Genomic DNA, 12,705 nt, shown 5'->3' with positions numbered 1-12,705 from the left:
CAGGAATTTCTCCAGGAATTTCTTCAGGATTTTTTTTTCAGGAATTCCTCCAGGAAAACCTCTAGAGATTCCTTCAGGAAATCTTTCTTAAATTTTTCCCGGGATTCTTCCAGAGATTCCTCCAGAAACATCAATCAGGGATTCCTCCAGAGATTTCTCCAGGAATTCTTCCAGGGATTCCTCCAAGAAGAATTCCTCCAGGAATGGCTCCAGCGATTTCTCCAGGAACCTCCATTGGTTCTTCAAGGAATGTATCCTGGAATTCCACAGCGATTCCTCCAGGAACCTCCATTGGTTCCTCAAGGAATTCCTCCAGGAATTCCTCCATGGATTCCTCCATAAATTGCTCCATGGATTCTTCCAGGGATTCCTCCAGGAAATCCTCCAGAAAATTCTCCAAAGATTTTTCCAAAAATCCCTCCTGGGATTCCTCCAGATATACCTCTAGGAACAAGCATCAGAAATTTCTCCAAGAATTTCTCCATGGATTCCTCCAGGAGTTCCTCCAAAGATTATTCCAGGAATTCCTCAGGTATTCTTCCTGGAGTTCTCTCCAGGAACCTCCATTGGTTCCTCAAGAAAGTCATTCTGGAATTCCTCAGGGATTCCTCCAGAAATTTCTCCAGGAACCTTCTTTGATTTCTCAAGGAATTCCTCCATGGATTCTTCCAGGGATTCTTGCAGGAATTTCTCCAGGAATTCCTCCTGGAATAATACCTCCAAAGATTTCTTCAGAAAATTCTGCAGAGATTCTTCCTAAAATTTCTCCTGAATTTCTTCCAGAGATTCAGACAGAAACATCCATTGGTTCCTCAAAAACTTCCTCCAGGGATTTCTGCAGAAATTTCTTCAGGAATTCTTCCAGAGATTCCTCCAAGAATACCTCCAGAGATTCCTTCAGGAAATCCCCCAGAGATTCTCCCGAAAATTCCTCCTGAGATTCTTCCAGCGATTCCTCCAGGAACATCCATCAGGAATTCCTCCATAGATTTCTCTAAGAACTCCTCCAGGAATCCCTCCAGAAATTCCGCAGAGATTCCCCCAGGAGTTTCTCCAGAGATTCCTCCAGGAACCTCCATTGGTTCCTCAAAAAATCCTCAAGGGAGTCCTCCAGAAATTCCTCCATGAATTCTTCCAGGGATTCCTCCAGGAATTCCTCCAGAGATTCCTCCAGAAAATCCTCCAAAGATTCTTTCAAAAATTCCTCCTGGGATTCCTCCATAGATTCCTCTAGGAACAAGTATAAGGAATTGCTCCAAGAATTCTTCCAGGGATTCCTCCAGGAGTTTCTTCAGAGATTTTTCCAGGAATTCCTCCAAGGATTCCTCAAGGAATTCCTCCTGGAGTTCTCTTCAGGAACCTCCATTGGTTCCTCAAGAAAGTCATTCTGGAATTCCTCAGGGATTCCTCCAGAAATTTCTCCAGGAACCTCCATTGGTTCCTCAGAGAATTCCTCCATGGAATCTTCCAGGGATTACTACAGGAATTTCTCCAGAAATTCCTTTAGGAATTTCTTCAGTAATTCTTCCAGAAATGCCTTCAGAAAATTCTCCAGAGATTCTTTCTAAAATTTCTCCTGAGATTCTTCCAGAGATTCCTCCAGAAACATCCATCAGGAACTCCTCCAGAGATTTCTCCAGGAATTTTTCCAGGGATTCCTCCAGGAAATTTCTCAGGAATTCCTCCAGGAGTGGCTCCAGAAATTTCTGCAGGAACCTCCATTGGTTTTTCAAAGAATTTATCCTAGAATTCTCCAGAAATTCCTCCAAGAGTTCCTCCAGAGATTCCCACAGAGATTCCTCCAGGGAACCTCCATTGGTTCCTCGAAGAACTCCTCCAGAGATTCCTCCAAGTATACCTCCAGAGATTCCTTTAGGAAATCCTCCAGAGATTCTCCCGAAAATTCCTCCTGAGATTATGCCAGAGATTCCTCCAGGAACATCCATCAGGAATTCCTCCAGAGATTTCTCTAAGAACTCCTTCAGGAATCCCTCCAGAAATTCTGCAGAGATTCCCCCAGGAGTTCCTCCAGAGATTTCTCCAGGAACTTCCATTGGTTCTTCAACGAATTTATCCTGAAATTCCTCAGGGATTTCTCCAGGAGTTCCTCCAGAGATTTTTTCAGGAATCCTCCATTGGTTCCTCAAAGATTTCCTACAGGGATTTCTCCAGGGATTACAGCAGATTTCTTCAGGAAATCCTCCAGAGATTCTTCCAAAAATTTCTCCAGAGATTCCTCCAGAAATTCCTCTAGGAACAAGTATCAGGAATTCCTCCAGAGATTCTTCCAGGAATTCCTTCAGGAATACCTCCAGAGATTCCTTCAGGAAATCCTCCAGAGATTCTTCCAAAATTTTCTCCTGGGATTCTTTCAGAGATTCCTCAGGGAACATCCATCATGAATTCCTCCAGAGATTTGTCCAGGATTTCTTCCAGGGAGTTCTCCAGGAATTTCCCTGGAATTCCTCCAGGAGTGGCTCCAGAGATTTCCCAAGCAACTTCCATTGGTTCTTCAAGGAATTCATCCAGAAATTCCTCAGGGACTTCTCCAGGAGTTCCTCCAAAGATATCTTTAGGAACCTCCATTGGTTTCTCAAAGAATTCCTACAGGGATTCCTCCAAGAATATCTCCAGAGATTCCTTCAAGAAATCCTCTAGAGATGCTTCCGAAAATTTCTCCTGGAATTCTTCCAGAGATTCTTCCAAGAACATCCACCACTATTTTTCAGAGATTCTCAAGGAATTTCTTCAGGGATTGCTCCATAGATTTCTCCCGGAACCTCCATTGGTTTTTCAAAGAATTCATCCTGGAACTCCTCGGGAATTCCTCCTGAGATTTCTCCAAGAGCCCCCGTTAGTCTTTCCAGGAATTTCTGCAGGGATTCCTGCAGGCAGTCCTCCAGAGATTCTTCCAAAAGTTCATCCTGGGATTCTTCCAAAGCTTTCTTTTAGGAGCATCCATCAGGGCTTCCTCCAGAGATTTCTCCAGGAATTCCTTCAAGGGTTCCTCAAGGATTCCTCCTGGTTCCTCATTGAATTCCTTCAGAGATGGATTTCTCCACAAATTCTTTCAGGAATTTTTCCAGCAATTTCTTCATGAATTTCTTCAGGAATTCATTCAGAGATTCTTCCAGTAATATCTCCAGAGATTCATTCAGGAAATCCTTCAGAGATTCCTCCATAAATTTTTTTTATGGGTTTCTTCCACAGATTTCTCCAGGAACATGCATAAGGAATTCCTCCAGAGATATCTTCAGGAGCTCCTCCAGAGATTTCTCCATGAACATTCTTTGGTTTTTCAAGGAATGAATTCCTGGAGGAATTCCTCCAGAGATTCCCCCAGGGAACCTCCATTGGTTCCTCAAAGAATTCCTCCAGATATTCCTCCAAGAATACCACCTGAGATTCCTTTAGAAAATCTTCCAGAGATTCTCCCGAAAATTTCTGCTGAGATTATTCCAGAGATTCCTTCAGGAACATCCATCAGGAATTTCTCTAAGAACTCCTCCAGGAATCCCTCCAGGAATCCCTCCTGAAATTCCTCAGGGATTCCTTCAGGAGTTCCTTCAGTGATTTCTCCAGGAACCTCTATTGGTTCTTCAAGGAATTCCTCCAGGAATTCCTCCAATGGTTCCTCAAAGAATTCTGCCAGAAATTCCTCAAGAAATTCACCAGAGATTTCTCGAGGATTTCATCCAGGGACTCCTCAAGGAATTCCATTTTATGCAGGGACTTCCTTCAAGGGTTTATCCAGGAATTCCTTCAGGGATTCCTCCCGCGATGATTGTCTTTGTAAAAATATAGGCAAAAATATGAGTTCAGTTGATGATACTTGACATTCCCTATAGCTACAGCAGTAAACGCACTAATATCCAGCAAGACATGGATGTTGAGGGCTAATTATCGTCAGTATAAAAACTGTTTACAATGGAAATTAGCTAACAAAAAAGCTCACAAATCAATTTAGCGATGTGTCGAAAAAATTCAAAGGAACTCAGAACAAAAACATAAATTTCTTATATAGTGGCAGTCTTAAAAATCCGGAATCATTTCCTATAATTGTCGGCAAAAGAGTCTTGATCCTATTTAAAGCTTCAAAATACAATTTATATCAAAAATCGGGACACCCAAATTCAAACGATAAGGTTTAACAATTTGGGAGATACTTGGGAATTCCTGATTCTTGTTCCTAGAGGAATCTCTGGAGGAATCCCAAGAGAAAATTTTGGAACAATCTTTGGAGGATTTTCTAGAGGAATCTTTGGAGAAATTCCTGGAGGAATCTCTGGAGTAATTCCTGTAAAAATCTCTGGAGGAACTCTTGCAAAAAATCTACAAGGATTCTTCCAGAGATTCTTTTAGAAACATTCACCAGTAATTTCTCCAGATTTTATTCCAGGAATTCCTCCAGAGGTTTCTCCAGAAACCTCCATTGGATCTTCAAGGAATTCATCCTGGAAATCCTCTGGAATACCTTCAGGAACCACCATTGGTTCTTCAATGAATTCCTCCAGGGATTCCTCCATTGGATCCTCAAGGAATTCCTTCAGGGATTCCTCCATGAATTTCTCCAGGAATACCTCCAGAGATTCCTTCAGGAAATTCTGGCCATTTTCACGGAAGCATCAGGTTCCGGAAAATTCCGGGACGTGTCCAACGTGGCCAAAAATCCATGAAATGACTTCCTTCGATCTTGTTTTGCAAAATCATGAAGATTGATATGTCGAATGCTGGGATTTAGAGCATACATAAAAGTGGCCATTTTCAAGGAAGCGCCAGGTTCTCGGAACATTCCGGAACGTGTCCAACGTGGCCAAAACTCCGCGAAATGACTTCTTTCGATCTTGTTTTGCAAAATCATGAAGTTTGATATGTCGCATGCTGGGATTTAGAAGATACATAAAAGTGGCCATTTTCACGGAAGAACCAGGTTCCCGGAACATCCCCGGAGGTGTCCAAAGTGGCCAAAAATCCGCAAAATGAATACTTTCGATCTTGTTTTGCAAAATCATGAAGATTGATATGTCGCATGCTAGTACTTAGAGGAGACATAAAAGTGGCCATTTTCACGGAAGAACCAGGTTCCCGGAACACCCCGGAACGTGTCCAAAGTGGCCAAAAATCCGCAGAATTACTTCCTTCGATCTTGTTTTGCAAAATCATGAAGATTGATATGTCGCATGCTGGGATTTAGAAGAGACATGAAAGTGGCCATTTTCACGGAAGAACCAGGTTCCCGGAACATCCCGGAACGTGTCCAACGTGTCCAAAAATCCAAAAAATGACACCATCGAACTTGTTTTGCAAAACCATGAAGATTGATATGTCGCATGCTGAGTTTTAGAAACCCAACGATAGTGTCCCTTTGCCTGGCCAAAAACATACCCCAGTACGTCCCGGAATAACTCCGGAACCAGATGGCCAATTTAAAATTTTGGTTCACGTATCTAAACTAGAGATTTACCCGGTTCTTTTGGGACGTCGATGATCAAAATCGGTCCAGAATTAACGAAGTTATGATTTTTACAGTCTGATTCTGAATATGCAAATCGTACGTTCAGATTATAAGGGTTAAACCCCTTGAAAGGCCTCTGAAATCCCGGGAACTCACTTAGAAGCCCTCGGCAACTTTCTTCAACACCTCTGAAACCCCGCATGGTTTCACAAAACATCGCCTGTCCACTCACTATCTTTTAATTTTTTAAGGCGATAGGGTAATAAAAGAGGGGGTCAAAGCGAGTTTCAAGAGGGTTTTCCATAAAGGTGGATTGTAGCAGATGTTGGGGGGAGTGAGGACACATACAGAGCTATATTATAAAATCTTAAAAAATCCTGAAATATACCTATTTGGAGTCTCCCTGAAACTAACGTAAACCTCCTGAAACACCCCTGAAATCTTTAAACCCTATCCCATCTGAAACGTTCCAAAACGCCTATGGAATCCCACTGAAACCCCGTTGAAATTTCATTAGAAATTTCATCCAGAGTTTATTTAAGAACTGCTGCGGGAGATATTCCAGAAATTATTTCAGGAGTGCTTCCAGAAATTCATTGAAAAGTTCTTTCAGGTATTCTTCAAGTTGTTCTTCCAATTTTTTTTTGAAGTTCCTACAGAAAACTTCTTTAGGAGTTCTTGAAATTATTTCAGAAGTTTTCAAAAAAAAAATATCTAAAACATCTATGAGTTGAAGTTTTTCTTGAAATTCCCAATAGAGTTGCAAGAAATTTTCCACAAATTTCTCCTGACATTACCCCAAACTCTTTCCAAATTTACTCCAAACTGCTCCAAAAATTCATTGAAAAATTCCCTCTAGAGATTTTTCACAAATTCCTGCAGGAATGCCTTTTCCACGATTTTTTTTTTCAAAGAATGCCTTCAAGAATACTTGCAGCTGTTCTTCCAGGAGTTCTTTCAAGACTTCCGTTAAGAATTAGGTCTTGAGTTCTTCTACGAACTTCTCCAGAAGTTTTTCTAAAAGTTCCTGCATGAATTACTCCAGGTAGTTTTCCAACAATTCTTTCAAGGATTCCTTCGAGAGCTCCTGCAAAAATTCGACTAGAGTTTAAAAAAAAATCAGCAACTCTTCTTGGAATAGCCACAAATGTCCACAAATGTCCACAAATGTTTACAAGTCCCTTTATGAATTCATGTTGGAGATGTTCTAAAAACTCATCCAGAAGTTGTTGCAGGAATGATTCAAGGCAATCGTCTGAAAGCACCTCCTGGAATCCATCCAGGTGGTTCACTAGCAGTTCTTCCACAAGTTTTCTTCTTCAGCAATTCTTTTCGGAGTTTCTCCAGGAGCTTTTCGAGGATTTTCCTCGAATTACTTTTAAATATTTTCAATAATTCCTTCAAGATTTCTTCCGGGTGTTACCTAAGATTATCTTAGAAATGTTTTCAACAGCTCTTTCGGGTATAACTCCAGGAGTTTTTCCGGGAGTTCCGTTGGGTTCCTTTGGTAATGCTTCTAGGTTTTACATAAATACCTTCAAGAAATCATTTAGGAATTCCTCCTAGATTTCTTCCAGAAACTCCTCAAAGAGTTCCAAAAACTCCTGCGGAAATCTTATCAGAAGTTCTTTCAGAACACTTTTTGTGAGTTATTCTTGGAGTTACTTCAGAAGTTCTCCAAGAAAATTCATCTGGGAAATTAGGAAATATTCCACTCATGAAACTCATGCTTACAAATCCCTATAAGGCAATGTGATCTCAAGTAATGGTTTCAATGATTATTCCAGGATCTCCGATAACAAGGGAGTTGTAGGTCATCCAATCTACAAATGTAACTAGTTGTCTCTGAAAGCTTTATATTAAAGCTTCATACTCACGCACCCTCAGATAAGGGAACGTCCATAAATTACGTCACGCTTTGAGGGGGGAGGGGGGGTTCAACAAAGTGTGACAACCCATACAAAAATTTCAGAGGTCTCATACAAAAAGTGTGACACAGGGGGGAGGGGGGGTTGAAAATGGTAGATTTTTGCGTGACGTAATTTATGGACGTTCCCTAACTGCGGTCTATCATGTGAGGTGTACAATGACCCTGAGTAAAAATCATTGAACCTGAAACCCCTCTAAAATGCTCCTGAAACGCCTTAGAACGTTTCTGGAACCCCCTTAAAACGCTCTGATGTAGATCTGAAGGCCCATAAGACCCCTTAAAACCTCCAGAAGCTTCCCTAAAAGTCCCTGAAACGCCTTTAAACGCATCTGAAACCCTCTTAAAATTCACGTGAAGCTCACTTGATAGACTGTGAAGTAAGGTGGCCCACACTTATATGAAAAACAAAAATTTCTAAAAATGCCAAGTCTTACCTCCTCAATCAGTTGTTTTGGACTCCCAGAAGCTACGTTCAAAATTTGAGCAAAATCGGTTGAGCCTAAGGGGGCGCTCAAAACGCTTGAAGTTTGTATGGGAAAACTTGGCCAAATGTATGCAGGAATTTTAAGTTTCCGAATTTTGCCGCTAGGTGGCGCTGTAAGCATTCAATAATTAAACCCTTTGGTATTTTTGTAGGTGACTATATGCCAAACAACTTTGTCGAAGACCGCAAAGTGATCCAACGTCTGTGAAAAAAGTTATACCCTAGGAAAAGTGAGGATAAACTTTATTGTAATTTTTCCAATACATGTAAAGGAATAATATCAATAATGAAATCTCAATACTTTGCCTCACTTTGCCTATGGTATAACTTTTTTCACAGCCGTTGGATCACTTCGCGGTCTTCGACAAAGTTCTCTGGCATATAGTCACCTACAATAATATCAAAGGGTTTGATTATTGAACGCTTACAGCGCCACCTAGCGGCAAAATTCGAAAACTTAAAATTTCTGCATACATTTGGCCAAGTTTTCCCATACAAACTTCAAGCGTTTTGAGCGCCCCCTTAGGCTCAATCGATTTTGCTCAAATTTTGAACGTAGCTTCTGGGAGTGCAAAACAACTGATTTAGGAGGTAAGACTTGGTATTTTTCGAAATTTTTGTTTTTCATATAAGTGTGGGCCACCCTACTGTGAAGCCTTCTGGCACCCCCCACAACCTCTCTAAAACGCCCTGAAACTTTTTGAAATACCTTGAAACCCATTTGAACCCCTCCTGAAAGCCTGTCATGTCATGTCAACTCTCAGGAAACCCCCTGAAACCCGTTGAAACCTGCTGAAACGCTTTCAAAGCCTCTGAAAGTTAACCTGAAGCCCCCCTCCTCCAAAAAAAAAAAAACTCCGGGAACCCATCCGAAAGTCGTAGAAACCCGCTGAAACGCTTTGACACGCTTCTGAAACTCTTCTGAAACGCTCTGAAGTACACCTGCAAACCCGTGATGTTCCCGAATATCCGTGCAGCCCCTGAAAACTCCCGGGAGCTCTCGTGAAACGCCTCTCAAAGCCCCAATGAAATAATTCTGAAACTCAGTTGAATGTTCGTGAAACCCCCTAAGGCCCCGAAATGACCGGAAAGACCGCGGAAAGAAAGCGTTTCGGGCTTGAATTCCCCCGGAAGGTCAACTGAAAGCCTGTACAGTAGCCCTTGAAACTCGTTACAACTCTTAAGGGAGGCGTGCAAACGAAATACACAAGACGGGACCATACGAGTTTCATACAGATTTGGGAAGTTCAAAGGAAAGTTGATTGATTGATTGATTTGATTTATTAAAGAGACTTTCAGCCCTTGGCTGGTTCGTCTCTATAAAAGTTCATCATTTTTATGAAGACTTTACGTTGGAACGTTACACTTAGCAGAAGAAGAATAAAATTATTGAGATTTTTTAGAGGTTTTGAAGGAGCGCTAGCAGTATTTTGGAGGGTCCAAAGACGGTTTCAGAGAGGCCCCCCGGTTTTCTAAATAGAGAGTGGTAGTGGGATTTTCAGAGGAGCTTAAGGGAATCAGATCAGAGTTTCAATGGGATTTCTCAGGAGAATTGCAGAAGGTGTTAGGAAGCCAGTGAAACTCTCGCAAAAACTCCTAAAACTTCTTTGAAAACTCCCTTGACATCACCCTGAACCATCTGAAGTCTCTTGGAACTACTCTGAAGTCCCTCTGAAGCCGCCTGAAGCTCCCGCTTCAACGCATACCACCGGAAAGACCCCTGAGATCTCTTAAACCTTCATTAACCCTTCTGATGTCCCATGAAACCTTCTGAAACCCATTTCAAAGTTCCCTGAAACCTCATGAGGCGTCTCTGAAGTCTCTTTGAAAGCTTCTTACAACTATTTAAACACCCCCAGGAACTCATGTGAAATTTCTTCGAATTTCCGCTAAAATCACTTGAAACGTCCCGTGACCCTCCTAAAAGCTCAAGTAATCCTGCGCAGGTTCTATTACTCTTTGAAATCCCCTATACCCTTTTTCAAACCGCGATGAGAGCCTCTTAGCATCCCTCTGAAACCCCACTGATATTTCCTAAAACTTCTCAAATTCCACAAAAACCATTCTGAAATTCCCCCTGAAACACCGTTGAAATATCTTGAAATGCCATGAACTCCCTGCCCTGAAGCCTCCTGTAAATCCCTAGGTCATTTGGACCCTACTCAAGCATTTTGAGATTCCTATGAAACTCCTTCATACTCTTTTGAGCCCCCTTCTTTGAAAACCTCTTTGAAAATCCCTGAAATCTTCGTGAAATCCTTCTGTATCCATGACTCCACTTTGTCCGCGCCAATAAACCTCCTTAGGATCCTCTTGAGAATGAAACTGATGTGTAGAATGAATAAGTTACGTAGTTTGGAACGAGCTCACCAATTCATATCAATTTTTTCATGACGATTTGGGGAATAAAAATTGCATACAAATGAACTGATGGCGTTGGCTCGCACATTTATTTTGTGCACTGACTTGGTAAAAAATTGCCCAACAAATAAGTGCAATCTCAATAATAATTTCATAATAGACGTAGATCTCAACAGACATTTATCATGATACCAGCTACTGGGACAAACCTTTTACCTACATCGCTTTTAATCAATTCCACAATGCATTGCAGACCTTATAACAGGCTTATACCCCTATTTTTCTCCCACAGGTCCTGAAAAAGATCGGCGGCGGCGGTTTCGGCGAGATCTACGAAGGCCAGGATCTGATCACGCGGGAACAGGTCGCCCTGAAGGTGGAATCCGCGCGCCAGCCGAAGCAAGTCCTTAAGATGGAGGTGGCCGTCCTGAAGAAGCTGCAGGGTAAGTGAAGAAGAAGACTTCTTTGTTCAATCATTTATATACTTTTCCTAATCGCGCAGGTAAAGAGCACATCTGCCGCTTCATCGGGTGCGGCCGGAACGACCGGTTCAACTACGTGGTGATGCAGCTGCAGGGCAAAAACCTGGCCGAACTGCGGCGCTCGCAGGCCCGCGGGGCGTTCTCGCTGAGCACCACGCTCCGGATCGGGCTGCAGATACTCAGATCGATCGAGTCCATTCACTCGGTTGGGTTTCTTCATCGTGATATTAAGCCAGTTAGTGTTCAGTCAGACGGTATTCTTTGTGGTCATTGTAACAATTTCTCACAATTCCAGAGCAACTTCGCCATTGGAAGGTTACCGTGCAATAATCGTAAAATTTACATGTTGGATTTTGGTTTGGCCAGGCAGTACACCACCGGTACCGGTGAGGTGCGATGTCCCCGGGCAGCGGCCGGCTTCCGCGGCACTGTTAGGTGAGTTGATCTTTACAGAATAAAATGTACATATCTCTTGAATAACCTCATACTTTGCAGGTATGCTTCGCTGAATGCGCACAAAAATCGAGAAATGGGTCGGCAGGACGATCTGTGGTCGTTGTTCTATATGCTTGTTGAGTTTGTTACAGGCCAGCTTCCGTGGCGTAAAATTAAGGATAAGGAACAAGTAAGTATACAGGTTGATTACAAGGGTAGCCAGAGTGGGACCCGGGTGGGCCATGTGTAAATGAAGTTATTTGTATATTTTCTGAGTTGCTCTATCTCATATGAGTACAGCCTGGCATTTCTGTTTTTTTTGTCGAACGGCCGTCGATGACGCCGGCTTGATAACTTCCCACGATCTCATTCATTTTATGTGGTAGACGACGGAAGATCATCTGGGATATCGCTTTATAGGTGGCATTCAAAATGGTAATCACACTGTTCTCACTTTCCATATGGTCGCTTTTCTTTTAAATGGGACAGATTACCCCTTCCTTCTACTCCTCCGATAGCTGTTCAGTTTCTCAGGTCCTCAATATCAACCGATGCAAACTGGCATAACTTTTCTGGGCCCATTTTGATGAGTTGAACTATGATACCATACCTACCAGCAGCTTCACTGGATTTGAGCTGGTGAGCGGCATACTTAACTTTCTTCAGATTGGGAGTTGGATCAATTCCATTCTCTACTGCACTAGCGTAGTCATTCCTTCCGTTCCCGTGGTCTCCAATCCCACGTTCTCCTCACCATTCAGGTGTTCATCGAAGCTTCCACCTTTCGATTACCGACCGTACTTATCCATGCAGATTTTGGTTTGCAGTACGAAGCCGTTGCGGGATGCGTTGAGCTTCTGATAGAACTTCCTTGTTTCTTGGGAACGGCACTTCAGATTTCTTCACAGTCCGCTTCTTCCAGGCGGCACTTTTTCTCCCGAAAGAGGCGGATCTGCTGTTTCCGCTTCTGTTTGTAACGTTCCACGTTCTGTCAGGTCTCATGCTGCAGCATTACCGCCCGGGATGCGTTCTTCTCCTCCAAAACCGTTCGGCACTCTTCGTCGAATCATTCGTTCTGTCAACTCCGTTTCTCGTACCCGATGGTGCTCTAGGCTGTGTCGTTGATGGCTGCTTTCACTGTACTCCAGCTGTCCTCTAGAGGGGCCTCATCGCGCTCGCCCTCGTCTGGCAACGCGGCCTCGGCCTTCTGCAGGTATGCTGCGGCGACATCCAGTTATTTTAATAGCTCTAGGTTGTACCGTGTCGGTCGCCGGTACCGTACATTGTTGATGACGAAAAGTTTTGGGCGCAATTTGACCATCACCAGATAGTGGTCGGAGTCGATGTTGGCGCCACGATAGGTGCTGACGTCGATAATGTCGGAGAAGTCCGTCTGTCAATCAGAACGTGGTCGATTTGAGATTCCGTCTGCTGTGGTGATCTCCAGGTGTAACGATAAGAGAGGCTGTATTGGAAAAAGGTGCTACGTATGGCCATGCACGCTATGTCTGAACCAGCAGATTATAAAAATTGAATGTACATCGGGTTTCTATCCATA

The 12,705-nt window shown here is 42.8% G+C and overlaps 1 protein-coding gene across 9 annotated transcripts in view; it reads left to right on the top strand.

Annotated features, from left to right (window-relative positions):
- The window catches only part of LOC109431133 (tau-tubulin kinase homolog Asator), a 96,475-nt gene that overhangs the window by 69,375 nt on the left and 14,395 nt on the right, over positions 1 to 12,705 (top strand). For all 9 annotated transcript variants that reach the window (XM_019707323.3, XM_062843810.1, XM_062843790.1 and 6 more), the window contains 4 exons: positions 10,523 to 10,673; positions 10,733 to 10,947; positions 11,008 to 11,147; positions 11,208 to 11,337. In XM_019707323.3, coding sequence (XP_019562868.2) covers positions 10,523 to 10,673; positions 10,733 to 10,947; positions 11,008 to 11,147; positions 11,208 to 11,337 — 636 coding nt within the window. The remainder of the gene's footprint in view (positions 1 to 10,522; positions 10,674 to 10,732; positions 10,948 to 11,007; positions 11,148 to 11,207; positions 11,338 to 12,705) is intronic.

Source organism: Aedes albopictus, chromosome 1 (assembly GCF_035046485.1).
Source record: "Aedes albopictus strain Foshan chromosome 1, AalbF5, whole genome shotgun sequence".
NCBI lineage: Eukaryota > Metazoa > Arthropoda > Insecta > Diptera > Culicidae > Aedes > Aedes albopictus.
The sequence above is the reverse complement of the archived record's forward strand: the minus strand, read 5'-3'. Positions and strand labels throughout refer to the sequence as shown.